The following is an 18,700-nucleotide window of genomic DNA, read 5'->3' on the forward strand; positions in this document are numbered from 1 at the left end:
ACGGCCGGCGACCTATGACCCGCGGCGCCTGCCGCGCCCCTCCCCCGCTTGGCAGGTGGACAGCGGCTGCGCCGGGGTTGGGGTTGGTGGGGGGGGCCGAGGCGCCAACCTTGGCTGGCCCGCAGCCGCTGCCGCACTGAACGGGGGCGGGGGACTGCGGCGCGCACGGGGCCGGGCGAACGCCTGCCTGGACCGCCTCCTGGGCCTCCGAGCGCTGCGCGGCCGCCGGCCAGCAGCCGCCGGCGCGCCGGGGCAGCAGACTGCGCCTCCGCCCCGCCCTCTCACCCAGGGATTGACACTGAACGTTCTGCCGGGGCTTGCCGGACAGCGCGCCTCCACCAATCGGCAGCCTCGCTAGGCGGGCCCCGGGCCCTGTCGGAAGACTCCGCCAATCAGACGGGTCGGCCCGCCCGGTTGGGGTCTCGCAAGCGCTCTAGTGGCCAAGCGTCCTAGGAGCGCGTCATGAGGCCGAGAGCCTATGGCAGCGCGGGAGGGTCGCGAAGGGCCAATGAATGGCGGCGCAGCGCCGTCAGTCAGGGCGGCCTAGGCCAATGAGCTGCGGGCTGCGGGGGCGTCACGGACAGCAGCAGCGGACTTGGGCTGAGGTTCCCGGGCGGGCGGGCGCGGAGAGACGCGGGAAGCAGGGGCTGGGCGGGGGTCGCGGCGCCTCAGCCAGCGCAGCCAACCCGAGGGGCCGCCGCCGCCGCCGCCCAGCGCGCTCCGGGGCCGCGGGCCGCCTCCAGCACCCGCCGCGCCGCAGCTCCGGCACCGGCCCCGGCCGCCGCCGCCGCCGCGATGGGCAACGCCGCCGCCGCCAAGAAGGGCAGCGAGCAAGAGAGCGGTGAGTGCCCGGGCCGTGACCCCGATCCCGGCCTCGCGCTTCCAGCCTCCTCCCTGTCCATCACTGCTTGGCCCCTCCCCCCACGCGCCCCCCCTCCCAATTTCTCTCTGCTTACCCCCAGGCGCCCCTTCCCCCTGCCTGTCCAAGGTTGGGGTCCAGGGCCCGCAGAAGACCTCGTAGGAACCCCCTTGCCAAAGACCTCCCCTCCACTGCAAAGACTATGCTCCCCCCTCAGCTGTCACTGCCAGCCATGGCACGTATGACCGCTGGGCCCCCACATGGGGCCCTATCACCATCCCACTCCCTACTTTCCTGGTCCCTCTCCGCAGATTCTAATTCCCCCACTTCCTCACTCACCTCTTCCACAGATGAGACCCACTGCCAAACCCCGACCCAGGCTTCTGTCAGTCTGAGAGTGCTATGGGGTCTGCCTCCACCCCACAGGGACCTTGGCCACTTGGTGACCACACCCCTCCCCCCTCCAGCCCCCGCCATCTTTCTCCTGCCCTTCCCCTCTTCACCTTATCACAGCCCCCCTTCAAACCCACCCTTGAGCGTTTCCCAGAGCCACCTCCAGCATTGTTTTTCCCTTCTGTGTCACTTGGCATGGGGCACAGGATCTTTCTGGGTCCCTCTGCCCCTCTCTCATCCTGTCACTGTCACTGCTTCTCTGCCTGTGCTTCCTTCTCCAAGCAAGCGTCTGTCCCTGGCTGGAGTCGCAGACTGTTTGTGAACCTAGAGAACTGCTTCTGTGCTTGCAAAGCCAGGTTTGAGCCAATGGTGCTGGAATTCCGTGCGTTCTCTTTCTTGGCTTTGGGGGTGAGGGGTTTCAGCAGAGAGCCCCTTCCCATCTCCTGCTGTGCAGTGAGCTCTAGGCTCTTTGGAGGGCCCCCCCCCCCCCGATAAATGGTTGTGTCACAACTGAGGCTTCATCATTCACCCAGTCCTTCAGGCTTCTTTACCTGCTCCTGACTTGGGATGAAAAGTGGGGGATTAAGGGTGAGTTTAGCAAGGCTCATTCAGCTAGAGCTGGGATGGTAAGAAAGAGACTCGAGGGATGACAGTTGGGAAGAGTAGTAGGTGACATCTAATGACTTGCTTTGCCAAGAGACAGATGCTGATCATCCCTAGGGTTCACCCAGAGGGGCGCCTGTTTCCACCCTCAGCCCCCAAATCAAATTGGCCTTTTCCAGCCAGCCAGAGAAAGAGATTCTGTATCTGAAAATGCCTTCAGAAATGGTCTTGAGCTCCTTCCTCAAGTCATCCAGCTCTCAAATTGTCATCACTCCAGGCCTAAAGTTGGGCCTCAACTAGGATCCCCTTCCAGTTACCCAGAAATAGAGTTGAAAAGGAATGGCCACATCCAAATATGCCTTTCCCAGTTACTTGTCTCAGATCCCAGTGTCTGAGTTCCCTGAATGCTCCCTCCCAGAAAGACCCAAGCATGGAAGCCAGGGAACTTTATTTCCACCCAGATTCAAATAGCAGAACTTATAGCTGCTAAGCAGCCATGGAGAAGCCTGACATGTCACCGATGGGCGGGGAACAGGGAGGCAAGTGCCTGTAGCTGAGCGCTTGATGACAGAGGAGCAGGTGGGTAGTGACCAAAAATGGTCTGGGCATGAGCTTGGAGGGGACTAGACAGAGGGGGAGGGGCTGGGCCCCCAGCAGGTGAGGCTGGCCCGGAGGTGGAAGGTAGAGGCAGACAGTTGTATATTTCAGTGACTCAGTTGAAAGTTGGGAGATGACATAGTCCTGGAAAACTTTCAAGGTGTATCAAACACATGCAGTGGAGAGAGGTGGGGTGGCAAAACCACACAGGGAAAAGGATTCCCAAGAAAAAGAAGCTCCGGAAGGAACCACTAATTCAGAGTACAAGCTGGACACCCAGGAAGGGACTATCAGAATAAAATAGAGCCACTATTTACTGGGCAGCTAGGATGTGCCAGGCTAAATGGTCTCCATAGATCTATCTGCTCGAGTGATTTTTCGTAACACGCTGTTACCTGAATTTTACAAATGAGGTCTCTGAGTTTGACATAGATGATGCCACAGAAGCAGGATTCACATCCATTTCCATCTACCAGCCAAATTCCTGGACCCCAGAATGTCCCAACTCAAACATTTCCAAGCTGCCCCCCTGATTTTTCACTATATTCACTTCTATTTTGTTAACTGAAATAAAAATTTTGACTCACTTTTGTTCAGATGTAAATTTTGATCCGTCCTGAGAAATAAATGAAATCATGGGATTGCTATACCAGTTATATTCTCTCTGGTACACCTTAAAATACAATGAAACTAGAAAGGCAAAATATCCTTAACATCAGTTCGTCCCCAGCCAGTGGGACCTGGTCACACTTTGGGAAACATCCTAAGCTGTACTTCCAGAGATTTGCAGGGGCTCTTGGAGAAGGAAACAGGATGAGGAAAGAAGCCCCTCTTTGCTTCAAAGCTCCGATTCTGAGAGGATGGAGCTAGACAAAATTTACCTTCTCCCGCAACTAGGATGGGGTGGAGGTGGGGATAGTAGCCAGGTCAGCCTTCAGGGGACACCTGAATTTCATCTGCCAGACATCAGCCCAAGTAGAGTAAGGAAAGTGCCAAAACTTAGTAGGCACCATTTGGCATCCTGCAGCCCCCTGTGCTGCCGTCTCCATGGTGGGGCAGGACAGCATTGGCCTCCTCTCAAGAGGGCAGGGATTTAGAACCAGCCCGGGGATGGGGTGGGGGAAAGTGTTAGTCACTCAGTCATGTCAGACTCTTTGCCACCCCCATGGACTGTAGCCCGCCAGGTTCCTCTGTCCATGGGATTCTCCAGGCAAGAATACCGCAGTGGGTAGCCATTCCCAACTCCAGGGGATCTTCCTGATCCAGGGATCGAACCCGAGTCTCCTGCATTGCAGGCAGATTTTTTATTGTCTGAGACACCAAGGAACGGGGAAATCTGTACCCAAAGATGCCAGAGCCACTGGCGGCAGCCTGGGTAAGATGCTAAGAGGGCAGAGGAAAAACAAGATCAAGCCCAGGGCTCTGAACAAGCTCGAGGAATTGAGAGAGGGCAGTGGCCCCAAGAGGCCCTGGGGACGGGTAGCCAACTGGGTCTCCAGCCTTGGCTGCCCTGGCCAAAAAAGGCACCCCTAAGAGCCAGTCCATGGAAGAAGGTACAGGACTGGTAAGAGGAAGCCCTCCAGACCTCCCCCAACCCCTACCCCAGGTCCCAGAGACCAGAAGATTCACAGGCTGAGAGTGAGACTTGCTCCCAAGAGGTCCATAGATGGGAAGAATTGTGGCCCTCCTAACATACTACAGAAGCCTGAGAGGGTCAAACACCCTCTGTGCGTTGGCAGTTGTACAGGTGCCCAAGAGGGTCCTGCCAAGACAGTTTTTCCTTTAAGTCCACCTGGGCTTAAAGAAGCTTGAGGGTCCTCCCTGCCCCTCCCGTGCACCCGCTGGCCCGCAGGTTGGATTTCTCTTCCTGCCACCACCCCACTACTCCCTGGCTCCCCCTATAGGCAGGGCTCTGGTGATGAGCAGCTAAGCTGGTGCAGCAGGTCTCATGAGCCTTCCCAGCCACCGTAGTCCAGGTGCTTTGAGAGGAAGACTGAGTGATGGCTTCCAACCCCAACGATGGTGAGGCTGAGCCCTGTTGCTATAGCAACTTCCCAGGCACTCTCTGACCCTCAAGTCAAAGAGGGATTAGAGTAGAGTTTAGGGAGCAAGTGGAGAGGAAAAGACTGTGGACCCCTGACTGGCCCTGGAAACCCTTCCTAACAACCCTGAGTAGGGAAGAGCAGGGGAGATGGGTGGTTTAGTTCAGACAAGGGGGCGGGGGGTGGGGTGGATGAGCCTCCCAGATTGGCGATCTGGCCCAGACCCAGACAGTGGGGTAGACCAGCTCAGTGATGGGATTCAGTTCAGAGTGGGGGTTGGTCCAGCTCAGTGATGGAGTCCAGGTGGTACTAGGCAGTGGTCCAGTCCAGTCTTGAGGTCCGACTCAGACTAGGGCATGGCCCAGCCTAGGGCTTGGCCTTCCTGCCGCAGACTTTCCAGGACAAGCAAGTTTCAGGAAACATAGGGTCCTGAGATTTTTTTTTGCGGGGGGCGGGGGGGGGGGTGTGTGTGGGAGGTCTGAGGCAGGGATCCTGCTTCCTGCTGGGGCCCTGGCTTTTTGAGGGCTGTTTTCCCTGTGAGCCCAAGTGGTATCCAGACTAGGGTGGAAGCTGGTACCCCTCCTGTGGGAAACAGGAGCAGGCCAGGCCTAGTCTCCAAAGACAGCAGCTAGCTGGGTTTCCCTTCTCTGCCACTTCCTGTTGTCAGCAGGGGCCGAGGTTGCCGGGCACTCCGGGGAATAAGTAGCTGCCACTGACCCTCCACTACTTTTGGGGATCTGGAAAGAAGGAGGAAGATGGTCAAAGCTGCCTCCCCCTCCCCCACCCCTGGGTTTAGCGTTTCGTTTCCGGTTTGGACTTTCAGGGCTGAGAGCAGAGCCAAGCACAGGGCAAGGTTTGACAGAGGCCAAGGACATCCCGGGATGCCATGCCCCTCTCCGCCCCTGCACAGGAGCAGGACTGAGTTAGATGTTACCCATTTCTCTCTCAAAGTAGCCAAATTTGAGGGCTCCAGTTTCAGAGAGCACTTGGGGGAGGAGATAGGGTGTTTCTCACTGCGCCCCCCCCCCCCACCTCCGCCTTTCTCTCCAGCTGCTCTTTCAGCTAATTAATGGAGTTCTGAGGCCTCCTTGACCCCCAGGGAGGCCCGGGCTGATGCCTGGGCCTGAGCCTTAACTCCTTCCCCTCCCCAGTGGGCACTGCCCTGGGCACATTGGATGCCATCCTCTGGGCAGTCGAGCACCCACTGAGAAAGGCAGGGCCTGGCAGCGGGGAGCAGTGAAGTCCCTGGAACGGGAAGTTAGCTTTAGCACCCCGCCCCCAGGGCAGGCAGGCCAGCCAGGAGGGACACCCTCAGGAGACTCTTCCCACCACCTGCTGCCAAGGAGGACCTTTACCAACCTTGGCCAGCCGGGAGCAGGTACCTTTAAATGCTTCCCTAGCAACCAGCTCCTCCTCCTCCCCTGTCCACCCCCACCCCCAGGCCCTCCCAAGGAAGTCAGCTCAGAGACTCTGCTGTATTCCTGGTTTCCCTACCAAGGGAACGTTCCTGGGAGAGTCAAGGCGGCCTGGGATGGATCCGGGCTCAGGCAGAGGCTGGGATGGGGACTCAGAGACCACCTTCCAGCTATGGCTGCAGCTGCTTCTCTGGGGCCATCTGATTGTCCGCCTCCTGGGCTACCTGCGCCATACCCTCTGGGCACCTAAGCCGCAACCAGCACCTTGAGCCTCCCTGGCCACAGGCAGATGGGCCCCCCGATCACCCCATCCCAGTCCACTCCCCGCCCTTGTACCCCCTGCTGGAAGAGGCAGGAAGCAGAGGTGAGTATGGGGACTCCTGGCTGGGTTTCCCCCCCATCATTATTCCTCTTTATCTGCCCTCTCTTCCTGCCACTGCCACACCCTGTCCCTCACCCCCAAATCTGGCAAGCTGATGAGAGCATACACAGCCTGGCTCCTCCTGCACTTTGGAAAGGCCGGAGCAGGGTTGTGTCAGGATCAGGGCATCCATGTGGAGCCTATTAGTGGGGTACCAGCAGACAGAGACGCCGACCCACCACTTTGGGTAAAAACAGAATGTGGCATTTCTCAGGGACAACTGAGAGGAAAAGAAGAAGCAGGACCTGCTTTTCTCCTGGATTCCTCTCAAATGCACTCCTCTCTGCCTTCTTGGGTGGGTGACGGTAGAGTCCCAAGAGGGTACCTTCATCCCCCCCTGCCCCCCCCCCCCACCTTCATCCAGAATTCAGCGTGTACGCTTGGAGGTTTCCAAGGAAGGTGTCGTATGTCCAGAAAGATTCCGCTAGTGAAACCCTTGCAAGTGGTGCAGCCCCCAGGCTCAGAGAGTTCTCAGACAAGTTGGTGGCTCAGCCAGGCGCACCAACTGAGGACTCTCAGCCATTCCTGACTGCCCCCTCTCTGCCCGGTCATTCTTCATAGGGCTTTCCTAGCCAACTATCTCTCCTCCGTCTACCACTCTTGTGACCCCACAGAAGGCTCTTCTCTTGGAACACTGAGGGAGAGCCTTAGGATTGATGGGGGGAGGGTTGTGGCTACCCACAAGGCTGTGGGCATTTCTGGCACTGCCTAGTGAGCCAGGCAAATGACAGGCAAAGCCAAAGTACAGGTTTGCAGGACCTTCTCAGGGTGGTGACCGTCCCAGGGACATCAGGGTTGAGGATAGCTCTGTCCATGGGCCACCCTGGTGCCCTGTGACCCATCAGAAGCAAAGTAGTTAATCTCGTGGGTGTTAGGGATTGTCTGGAAAGTGATCAGAGGCCAGTCTTCTCATCTGTCCAATGAGAGTAATAGCAGCTCTGAGCCATCAGTGTGGGAATTAAGCGTGGAAAGCATTGAGTGCGTCACAGAGCTGACACAGAGATGGTCCCTGAACAGCAGCACGACTGGCCCCAGGGGGGCCATTGGGCGGACAGGTCCATACTGCAGGAGTCCGTCAAGAGCTGAGCATTCAGTGCTCTACCTGGAATTTATTCTTCTATTTAAAAATATATTTGAACCTCCCTGATGGTCCATTGGTTAAGACTCCACACTTCCACTGCAGGTGGGGGGTGCGGGTCCCATCCTTCATTAGGGAAGTTCTGCCTCCCATGCCGTGAGGCTCCAAAAACTTAAAAATAAAAAACACTTCACAGCAAAATTAATAGCTGACATTTACATGGTGCTAGCACCCTGTGCCAGCCACCATCCAGACCCCCTTTGCCAAGATTAACTCCTTCAGTCCCCACAACTACCCCACTGGGTCATTACTATTATTATCCCCAGTTTACGGATGAGGAAAACTGAGGCCCAGAGGTCAGTCGCCTAAGGTCACACAGCTCCTTAGGGATCAGGCCAGGAGCTGAACTTGATCTTATTCCAGAGTCCTGGCCCCTATCTACTTTACCAGGCTGCTGCTCCACATTGGTGGGAATGCCTCTTTTCAGGCTTCAGTTCAGGGGTGGTGGGGGGAGGTAGGGGGGTGAATGGGGAGCACAGATAAAAGGAATCTGGGAGGGGGCAAGTGAACCAAAGGAGAGAGTGGACACAAAGGTCGCAGGGAAATCTTCAGTGCTAGCTGGAAGGTGATCACCTGGGGCTGCTGAGGGGCCTGTAGGGGGCAGGCATCAGGCGAGGCTTTCTTTGAAGCGGCTCAGGAGCCAGGGGCCCTCCATTGGCACAGGCGGGAATGGAGCCAGCTGGGGGCCAAGGCAACAGCTGAACCCCCCAAGGGCGCCTGCTACCCGAGCCCCAGAGGCCTCCACCCGGACCGGCCTCCCCAGAGAAGGGACCAGAGGAGCCGCCAAATCCAGAGGCTATAAATACCTCGGCTGGCGTCGTCCCTGGCCCTGGAATGTCGGTCAGAACTGGGGCGAGTGGGGGTGGGCTGGCCCGAGCACTGTTCTCTGTCCCCCCACCAAGAGGGACCCCCAAGTCGCCCTGTCCCCCATTGTGGACAGAGTTGAGACTGGACCCCAGCTCTCTGTAGTAAAGGGGACCCACGCCCCAGCCCAGATCAGGCCCCCCCACCCACCCAAGGTTACCCTCAGACTCAGCCAGGATACCCAAAGGCCCAGGGAGAAGGTCAGGCTCTAGGTTAAGGTGACCGCACCCCACTTTCCACAAAGCGGCATCTTCCCGGGAATAGCCCGGGGCCACGCCAGCAACATGGGGTCTTCACCTCACTGCCTTCCTCTCTTTCTTTCAGTGAAAGAATTCTTAGCCAAAGCCAAAGAAGATTTTCTTAAAAAATGGGAAAATCCTGCTCAGGTAAGCCCCCTGAGTACAGAGCCCCGGGAAGGGTGACTGACGGCCCCCTCACCCCCAACCACATCCAGGTGACATGGCTATGATTTTGGGGCCCTGTGGAGGCGCCTCACCTGGCCTCATTCACCCCATCGATGCTCATGGGGGCACCTGATCACACATTGCCAGGCTCCTCCACCCCACCACCCCCTTCCAACGGGCGGCCCCTGCCCCCCCAGGCAGCTGCCAGTAGCTCCTGGGCCCCTGGCCAGGGCTGGATCCGGACCCTGCCACCAGCCTTGAGGAATGCGCCCTCTGCCATCTTGTTTTTCCGCCCCCGGCCTCACCGGCTTCGCTCCACCCGGTGCCCACGGCCCCCTCTGCTGGTGGCAGAGGGGACGCCCCAAACCTGGGCCGCGCAGGCTGCAGGGGTTGGGGTGGTCCCTGACCCTCCAGAGCCCTCTGCCTGCAGAACACAGCCCACTTGGATCAATTTGAACGAATCAAGACTCTCGGCACGGGCTCCTTCGGGCGGGTGATGCTGGTGAAGCACAAAGAGACCGGGAACCACTATGCCATGAAGATCCTTGACAAACAGAAGGTGAGTCCGGCCCTGCCACGCGGCCCAGGGCCCAGCTACCAGGGCTCCGCCCGCACAGTGGCCACCACCTGGAGCACCTCCATAACGTGCCAGACCCGAGGGCAGGAAGGGTACCGAGCTGCCTTCAGGAAGCTTCCCCTCCCCGGGAGCCACCCGCGCCAATCCCAGCATGGAGGCGGCATCAGACACCTAGCCTGTCTTGAGGAAGCCAGGCATTTTCCTGAGGGGAGTGATGTCTATGCAGACCTCCTTTCTGCAAATATTTTTGCCAGACAAAATGTTCTAGAGCAGCACGGTCCAGGAGAAATATCACATATGGTTTTACATTTTCTAGACTCCTCATTTTATCTTTATTTATTTGCCCAAGCAGCTTGTGGGATTTTAGTTCCCTGACCAGGGATCAAACCCGGGCCCTCAGCCATGAGAGCATGGAGTCCTAACCACTGGACCACCAGGGAATTCCCTAGAACCCTCATTTTAAGAGTTAAAAAAAAACAAGTGGAATTCATTTTAACAGTGTGTTGTAATTAAGCCAGTATATCTCCAATATTATCATTTCAACATATGTATCCAGTGTAGAAATATCATTAATGAGACACTTTACATTCTTTTTTTTCCTTACTAAGTCTTAGAAATCCAGAGTGTACTTTACACTTAGAACACATCTTCGTTTGGATGTTTATTTTCACTAGAAAGAAAAGAAAAAGACAAGTTGAAAAAGCATATTCACATAGCCCAAGTTGTTCCAAACAGGCTTGAAAGTTGCCCAGTAACTGCATTGAGTATCAGTTTTTAAATTTTCATTTTAAATACTTTGAGTTTTTTGTTGTTTTTTTTAATCTTTTTTTCGGCTGTGCTGGGTCTTTGTTGCTGCTCAGGGTTTTCTCTAGTTGTCGCAAGCGGGGGCTACTCTCCAGCTGTGGTGCACAGGCTTCTCATTGCAGTGGCTTCTCTTGCGGAGCACAGGCTCAGTAGTTGTGGCCCATGAGCCTAGTTGCTCCGAGGCGGGTGAGATCTTCCCAGATCAGGGATCAAACCCACATCTCCTACACTGGCAGGCATATTCTTTATCACTGAGCCACCAGGTAAGCCCCAAGATACTTTCAGTCTTAAACTCAATCTGTCAGTCAACCAGCCATGTTTTAAGTACTCAGAAGCTGTACATGGCTAGTGTGGACTGTCCTGGACAGTGCAGGTATAGACCCAGAGGATGTAGTTGTGGGCAAAGCAGAAGATGCCCCATTGCAGTGGGGCTCAGAGCTGACCGAGGGGCCAGACGGCGTACGTGTGACAAGCTGGTCTGAGGTTGACTAGCTGCATGTGACCTTGGGCACCACACTTCCCCTCTTTGCATCTGGGCTTCCAGACAGGCATGTTCCCAGTGCATCCTCCTCAGGACTCCTGTCAGTGTGTGAGACAGCTGCTGGGGATAGCTGAGGGCCAAGGAGGAATTAGCCCTGGGTTCAGGTGGATTGTGGGGAGGGGCATGCTCTAGTTGCAAGGAAGGTATTTCTCAACCCCCCTACCCCTTGGTTGCCCCTTCTGCCTGTATGTTCTGTGTCAGCTCAGCTGCCCCTTCCTCCAGGAAGCCTTCTCTGACTCCTCAGACTTCACCAGGTGCCTTATCTGGGTATCCAGATAAGACCCCCAGCTTCCCCCACCAGGGCTGTGACCCCTGTGGCCTGGTGACTCATGTGTTCTTGCCCTGAATTGCGTGACTGCATGCCATGTGGGGACAGGCACCTGGCCCAGGGCTTGACAGTCCCCAGGCACTCAAACAGTGTGGGGTTTTTTTTAGGTCAAAACTTGTTTATTTACTTATGACTGCATTGGGTCTTTGTTGTGCAGTGTGCACAACCTTTCTCCAGCTGCAGCGAGTAGGGCCTACTCTCTAGTTGCCCTGTGGCGTACGGGCTTCTCATTGCCGTGGCTTCTCTTATGGAGCATGGGCTCTAGGGCATGCGGGCTTCAGTAGTTGGGACTTGCAGGCTCACTAGTTGTGATGCACGGGTTTAATTGCACCATGGCATGTGGCATTGCCCCAGACCAGGGATCGAACCTGTGTCCCCTGCATTGGCAGGCAGATTCTTCACCACTGGACCCCCAGGGAAGTCCCCACTCATACAGTTCTAAATGAAGGACCTGGCCCGGCCCTGGCACCTCTCCTTTTTTTTGGGTGGTCAGGAGGAAAAGGACTCACTCACACCCTGTCCTCTCCACTCTCCCCTCCCACTCCTGCAGGTGGTGAAGCTGAAACAGATTGAACACACCCTGAACGAGAAGCGCATCCTGCAGGCGGTCAACTTTCCGTTCCTTGTCAAACTCGAGTTCTCCTTCAAGGTGGGGTTCCAGTGGCGGCAGACCGAGGCCACGGCCAGGCAGTGCAGCCTCTGGGCTCCCAGAGCTGGGGCCGGGCCGATCACCACCGGTGGCTGTCCACTGATGGGGCAGGGGCGTGCAAATCAGCCTGGGGCTCTGATCGCCCCAAGTTCAGCTGGGCCTGCCAGCCTCTAGCTTGATAACCTGGGGCTAGTCCCTCAATCTGGATAACGTCCCTCAAAATCATCACTCGTTTATAGCAAGCACCTGACACACGGCCATAAGCCATGCCACTCAGCCTGGGTTCCAATCCCAGCCCTGCACTTCCTGGCCGTGTGACCCTGGCCAGGGACTTTACTCCCCTGAGCCTTGGTTTCTTCATCTGTAAAAGGGGTATCGTGGCAGTCCCCACCTGGGGCTGCCGTGACAGTTCAAAGCACAGCATGCGCACGCTGTGTGAGCTGTTTTGGGCATCATCCTAAGCCTTGACTGCGAGAACTGGGAAAGGCCATTCAGGGTCTGTGACCTCTGCAGTCACAAGGGTCCTGCACTTGGTCTTGAAATTGATAATCCTGTTTTTAACAAGGGTCCTGACACTTTTATTTGTGGGGGCCCCACAAATTCTGTACCCCATCCTGGGCCCAGTTGACAGATGATAAAACCGTGGCCCCAAGAGCCTTGCTCAAGACATGAGCCACCATGGAATTCTGACTACAGCCCAGACTGACCGGCCAGGTCCCTCATGTACCCCTCACCGGCCCTCACTTTGGGCCCCCGTAAGCAGGATGACAGCTGCCCCTAGTTGCTGGCAGGTAAAGGAAATGAGACAGGTAACTGGTGAGCACAGAGCCTGGCACTTGGAACGTGCTCCACTTGGGAGCCAAGATGGTGGTTGTCACTTTCTGAAAACCTGCCGGGTAAGGGCACTAGGCCTGCAGATGGGGCCCGGGGCTTGGGGAGCAGAGCCCTGATCACTTGCTGCTTCCCACAGGACAACTCAAATTTATACATGGTCATGGAGTACGTGCCTGGTGGGGAGATGTTCTCACACCTGCGACGGATCGGGAGGTTCAGGTGAGCCTGACACCCCACCCCGCCACCTTGGGGCTGTCCATGGGCATCATCCGTGGAAGTGGTCTCTCGGGGTCCCAGTGAGTTCTCGTTCCCCCTGAGCTGAGGAATCTGAGTCTACAATGTCTCAACTACCATGAAATAAAACAAACACAGTGACTTATGTGTCAACCCGTGAGTGAGTGATTTTATGCCCTTTAAATTTATGCTGTTTTATTTTACTTATTTATACAGCGATACATTTTATGTACAATAAAATGCACAGGTTTTCAATACCCAGTCCCATGAGTTTTGACAGCTGCATACACGTGTGTAGCTGCCATCCTGGAAAATTCCCTCGAATGCCTTTCTTGGCAAATCACCGGCCCAACAAAGGCAAACGTCCTTTCTGGCTTTCAAACACCATAAGTGCGTTTGGTCTGGGTCTGGACTTGATATAAATGGACTCACACAGTTCATATTCTTTTGTCCCTTTTCTTCTCTTGCTTCACATAATCATTTTGAGACCTAGACACATTGTTGGGTATATTCCTCATTCGTCCTGGTGGTGGTGTTGGGTCCGATCCCATTGTATGAATCTGTTGCAACCTGTGATTCCATTCCTCTACTGATGGACACAAGGGCTGTCTCCAGTCCGGGGCTGTAGATGAAGAAGGTTGCTCTGTGGGTGCTTTTTTTTTTTTAATCACAAAATAAAGCTTTTAATTATTTAGTCTCTTAGAGTACTCACACAAGAGAAACGGACAAATCCACCTCGTTATTTAGTCACTTCAGTCGTGTCCGACTCTTTGTAACCCCATGGACTGTAGCCCTGCCAGGCTCCTCTGTCCATGGGATCTCCCAGGCAAGAATACTGGAGTGTGTTGACATTCCCCTTCTCCATCTGCTGATGCATCATGATCGCCTAGGCTGGAGACAGCTCCATAGGCCCACCTGCTGGACTGTTCCGGGGCGGGCGGGTGCTGCGGGTATGGCCATACCTGCATCCATCTCACCCATCCCACTCACCCATCCCCTCCTCTCTTATCTCCATCAGTGAGCCCCATGCGCGCTTCTACGCCGCCCAGATTGTCCTGACCTTTGAGTACCTGCACTCGCTTGATCTCATCTACCGGGACCTGAAGCCGGAGAACCTCCTCATCGACCAGCAGGGCTACATTCAGGTGCCCACTGGGCCAGGCGAGGGGGCAGTCCCAGGCGGCCCGGCCTGAACCCTCCCGCCCTCAGCCAACCGCCCGTCCTTGTGCCCACAGGTGACAGACTTCGGTTTCGCCAAGCGTGTTAAAGGCCGCACCTGGACCTTGTGTGGGACCCCCGAGTACTTGGCCCCTGAGATCATCCTGAGTAAAGTAGGCGCTTCCCGACCCCTCCCACCGCCCGGAGGCCTGTTCTGCCCGCGCCCCCTCCTCACCCTTTTCCCCACACCTGCACCTCACCCTTCTCCCTCCAGGGCTACAACAAAGCTGTGGACTGGTGGGCCCTGGGGGTCCTTATCTACGAAATGGCCGCAGGCTACCCGCCCTTCTTCGCTGACCAGCCCATCCAGATCTACGAGAAGATTGTCTCTGGGAAGGTGAGGCCTGGATGTTGGGGGCTCAGCCCTGAGACCAACCCTTCCCCACCCATCCTGCCCACGTGGAGCCCTGCTCCTCACTGTCAGAACAATAGGGAATTCCCTGATGGCCCAGCGGTTAAGACTCCGCGCTTGCTTCCACTGCAGGGGGCTCGGGTTTGATCCCTGGGTCGGGGAACTAAGTCCCACATGCCTCACGGGGCAACCAAAGAAAAACCAAAAGAACAAATCTAGAAGTTCATGAAGTCAGGCCAGGTGGTGCAGCCAGACACACCCACCACACTGAGGCCACCACTTCACACAGCCTCACTCATCTCTGGACCTTCAGTGCCGAAACCCCACGAGTTTCCAAAACCTCAGGCTTCGCTCTGCCTGACATGAGGTTCGTCTCACCTCTGCGTGACCCCCTTAGCATCAGTCTCCATAAGTTTGACAGTAGAAAAGCAAGTGTGTTCAGTTCCCAGGCGCTACCTAGAGCCCTGCAGGGAGTCACTGGGGACACATAGCCCCACCTCCTTTCCCAAACGCAGACTTTCTAACTTGGAGGATGTGGGTAAGGGGTGGCTGACCTGTTAGAGCCCTGAAGTGCATGAAGTGCCTACTGCCCCATGCACCCGCTGGGTCACACAGCACTGTGAGGGAGGAGGAAGCTGAGGCCCAGAGACTGGACATGTTTGGTTCAAGATCACACAGCACTGTTGTTCCGAGAGAGGTTGGGAGCCCCAAGTCTGCCTTCAGCTCACCCACCTCCCCTGGAGGACCAGCCACCCCTCCATCTGGCTCAGAAAGTGGTGGAAGTGGCTCCCAGCTCAGCCTCGGTGGACTGACCTGGTTCTAAGTCCCGGCTCTGCCATCCATCAACTTTGAAACCTCAAGCCAATATCTTTGCTTCTCTGAGTCTCATCCATCTCAGAACTGGGGAACAAGCCACTTGCCTCTCAGGGAGGTTTAAGAGAGTCACCAACTACCAAGTGGAGTCGTTAAAAAAGGGAAAGATGAGGTGTCTGCCACAAGGCAGAATAGAGGTTGCCAAGAAAATGGCCCAGAGTGGGGAGAAAAAAAAGTCGTAGAAGTTTCTGAGGGGGAGAGGAGATGAGCTTGACTCCCTTCTTTGTAGCATTTCACAGTTCCCACGCACCCTCAGCAGGATTATCTCCCTCATGCAGCCTTGGGATATCTGCCCTGTGCCAGAGAAGCAGGCACAGGCCCAGAGAGGTTAAGGCGGTGGCCAAGGTCACACAGCATGTAAGAAGCAGAGCAGTGCTGGAAGTCAGTTCTTGCAGCTGTAAATCCACTGACTACTTGTATACAAGGCTGTGGCCTCAAAGCATTTGGGGGAAGTGTCTGGAAGAGTTACACCGAGCCTTAAAGAATGGAAGAGCCTTAGCGATGCAGAGAGAGAGAAATAGAAAAACAATCATTTCTCTCAGAAACATGAATATTTCTGAATCCCCCAACCCCAGCAGAGCTGCCTTAAGAAGCAGTGGCTAAGCATGCAAGTTTTGGAGTCCATCAGACCCCACATACGGAACCAACCTATCCTGCTCCTCAGTGTGACCTTGGGCAAGCCTCAGTTTCCTCTTCTCTAAAATGGGAATCTCGGGAACTCCCCAGCAGGCCAGTAGTTAGGAGTCTCTTCTTTCACTGCCAAGGACCCAGGTTCAGTCCCTGGTCGGGGAACTAAGGTGCCACAAGCCTCACGGGGAGGCCAGAAAAATAAAAAATCAAATGGGAACCTCATAGCTCTTACCTTGCTCCGGCGATTCTCAAAGTGGTCCCTCCTCCAGCAGCATCAGCATAGCCCAGGCACTGGCTAGAAATATAAGCTCTCAGGCCCTACCCAGATCTCCTCAATCGGAAACTCCAGTGGGCCCAACGAGCTGTTTTAAATGGGATTCCAACACACACTCCAGTTTGGGCTCCTCCACCCAATAAGACTGTTGGGTGAGGAAGGCAGTGTCCTGGGCTCCCCAAGCTCCAGAGGGATTTCCCAGTCTTCCTGTGTTATCTGCTCTCCAGGTGCGGTTTCCGTCCCACTTCAGCTCTGACTTGAAGGATCTGCTGCGCAACCTCCTACAAGTGGACCTCACCAAGCGCTTTGGGAACCTCAAGAATGGGGTCAATGATATCAAGAACCACAAGTGGTTTGCCACAACTGACTGGATTGCCATCTACCAGAGGAAGGTAGGGCACCCCTTTCCTTCCTCAGGTGCTCTGGGGGTTTGGGGAGAAGGGGGGGAGTATTACCAATGGAGAGATGGAAAGGGAAGGGGAATCTAAAAATAGCCTTCAGGCTCTGGGTGAATGTAGATGTGGCAACTTAGAGCAGTGGGGGTCTAGAAACAGAATTGCAGAGTCATTTGGCCACTCTGTGACCTTGGGCAGGAGACTGCTCTCTCTGGAAAGTATTAATAATTTGCCTATAAATGTGTTGGCTGTAAAATTCTTTTTTTAAAAAAATTTATTTATCTGCACCAGGTCTTAGTTGCAGCATATAGGGTCTTTAGTTGCAGCATGTAGGATCTAGTTCCTCGACTAGGGATCAAACCTGGACCCCTTGCCTTGGGAGCACAGAGTTGTAGCCACTGGACCACTAGGGAAGACTTCTATAAGATTCTTAAGAGTCCACACTCTAATGCTAAGCTCAGGCCTGGGTCAGAGTAAGTTATCTTATGAATGTTAGCCCATTCGCATTTATTGTTGTAATGATGATTATGTTGACTGCTGAGGTCTGAGTGGTTCTTGACCCCTCTCCAGGTGGAAGCTCCCTTCATACCAAAGTTTAAAGGCCCTGGGGACACAAGTAACTTTGACGACTATGAGGAGGAAGAGATTCGAGTCTCCATCAATGAGAAGTGTGGCAAGGAGTTTTCTGAGTTCTAGGGTGTGCCTGTGCGCCCATGGGTTTTCTTTCTTTCCTTTTTTTTTTTTTTTGGTGGGGGGGGGTGGGAGGGTTGGATTGAACAGCCAGAGGGCCCCAGAGTTCCTTGCATCTAATTTAACCCACCTCGCCCCACCCTCCAGGGTAGGGGGAGCAGGAAGTCCAGGTATTTGGGGCAAAACACCAGCTGCTCCCCCTCACCCCCTTTGCCCTCCTGCCCCCCCCCCCCCCCCCGCCACTGCTTTTGCCTTCCTTCCACAGCCCCCCACCCCAGCCCATTTCTGCCTGTTTTAAACGAGTTTCTCAGTTCTTCCCTTCTTCAGGTCAGACCAGGTCTCCCTGGTTTCAGGGACAGGGTGTGGCAAGAGGGCCCAAACTTAACTACAGCCACCCCTCCCCCCCCCCCAAAAAAAAACCCGACAGGCACCACTCTCTAACGGCGAATGAATGAAAAGCCAACCTTGCCTTCAGAATAATCCTGCCAGGGAAGGAGAGATTTTAGTGACACGTTCAGTGGGCCACTTGCTATAATTTTTTTTAAAATACAATTTACAGTCTTATTTAAGTTCCACCAATGCCTCCCTCCCTCCTTCCTCTCCCACCCTTTCCCATGCCCCTCCTCTCCAAATCGTTTTTTTTTTTTTTTTTTTTTTTAACAAAAATGGGAAGCAGACTGACTGTAAAGGAAGGAGCTGGGTTCGAACCTCTCCCCCAAGCTGCTAATCTCTCCTGCCTCCTCCCCCCACCCCTTTCCCCAGGATCCCCTGCCAAGCCTGGAAGGGTCTCATCCCCTCTAGGAAGCCCCTACTCTGTTCTGCCCCCAACAGACCTGTCTTCACCCTTGGGCTTCGGGACCCAGACAAAGCAGCTGCCCCTCTCCCTGCCAAAGAGGAGTCGTCCCCTGAAAAGACAGAGGGGGAGCCCCGAGCCCAGGGTCGTCCCTCCCAGTAACACTCTCCCCAGACTCCTTGATTTTATTCTCAGCTAGATTTTAATGTCCAGCCTCCTGTCAGTTGGGAAGGCAATCACCGCAAAAGGAGGTAGAGCGCCCCCTCCCCCGGGTTCAAGGCCAGGGTTGCTGGTGAGGGGCTGCTTGTTTTATTCACCCAGCAGCCTCCGCCCTCCACCCCCCCTCCCCATCTTGGGCGCTCCTCCTCTGCTTAGCTGTCAGCTGTCAATCACCGGTTCTCCCCCCACCCCACCGCCACCACCCATTTGTGGTTTTTTCTCTCTTAATAGAAAAGTCGGGAGTCACCCCATTCATCCCCGTATTTGTCCCTCTCATCATTTCTCCCCATCCCAGGAGGAGCTCTCAGGCCTGGGGTGGGGCCCGGGTGGGCGCGGGGGTGATTCAACCTGTGTGCTGCGAAGGACGCAACTTCCTCTTGAACAGTGTGCTGTTGTAAACATATTTGAAAACTATTATCAATAAAGTTTTGTTTAAAAAAAAGTGTCGCTAGTGTTCCTGACTTCGGTCACCCACCCACGCACCCCCAGGGGGTTGGAAAGAGAATTTCGGACCCCAGCGTCTAAGCTGATCAGCACCTGGCCTGGAGTCCTT

General features: G+C 55.3%; 2 protein-coding genes across 2 annotated transcripts; both read left to right on the plus strand.

The window, feature by feature from the left end:
- Nucleotides 1–594: 594 nt before the first annotated feature.
- Nucleotides 595–17,784, plus strand: PRKACA (protein kinase cAMP-activated catalytic subunit alpha). The gene is made up of 10 exons (XM_065917607.1): nt 595–841; nt 8,657–8,718; nt 9,167–9,295; nt 11,537–11,635; nt 12,606–12,688; nt 13,722–13,848; nt 13,939–14,034; nt 14,136–14,258; nt 16,278–16,442; nt 17,016–17,784. The coding sequence occupies exons 1-10, from the start codon at nt 796–798 to the stop codon at nt 17,139–17,141; spliced, it is 1,056 nt and encodes a 351-aa protein (XP_065773679.1). The 5' UTR covers nt 595–795; the 3' UTR covers nt 17,142–17,784.
- On the plus strand, nt 5,992–8,718 carry SMIM46 (small integral membrane protein 46). Its single transcript, XM_065917608.1, has 2 exons — nt 5,992–6,273; nt 8,657–8,718. The coding sequence occupies exon 1, from the start codon at nt 6,026–6,028 to the stop codon at nt 6,176–6,178; it is 153 nt and encodes a 50-aa protein (XP_065773680.1). The 5' UTR covers nt 5,992–6,025; the 3' UTR covers nt 6,179–6,273; nt 8,657–8,718.
- Nucleotides 17,785–18,700: the final 916 nt, after the last annotated feature.

Source organism: Muntiacus reevesi, chromosome 1 (genome assembly GCF_963930625.1).
Source record: "Muntiacus reevesi chromosome 1, mMunRee1.1, whole genome shotgun sequence".
Lineage (NCBI taxonomy): Eukaryota > Metazoa > Chordata > Mammalia > Artiodactyla > Cervidae > Muntiacus > Muntiacus reevesi.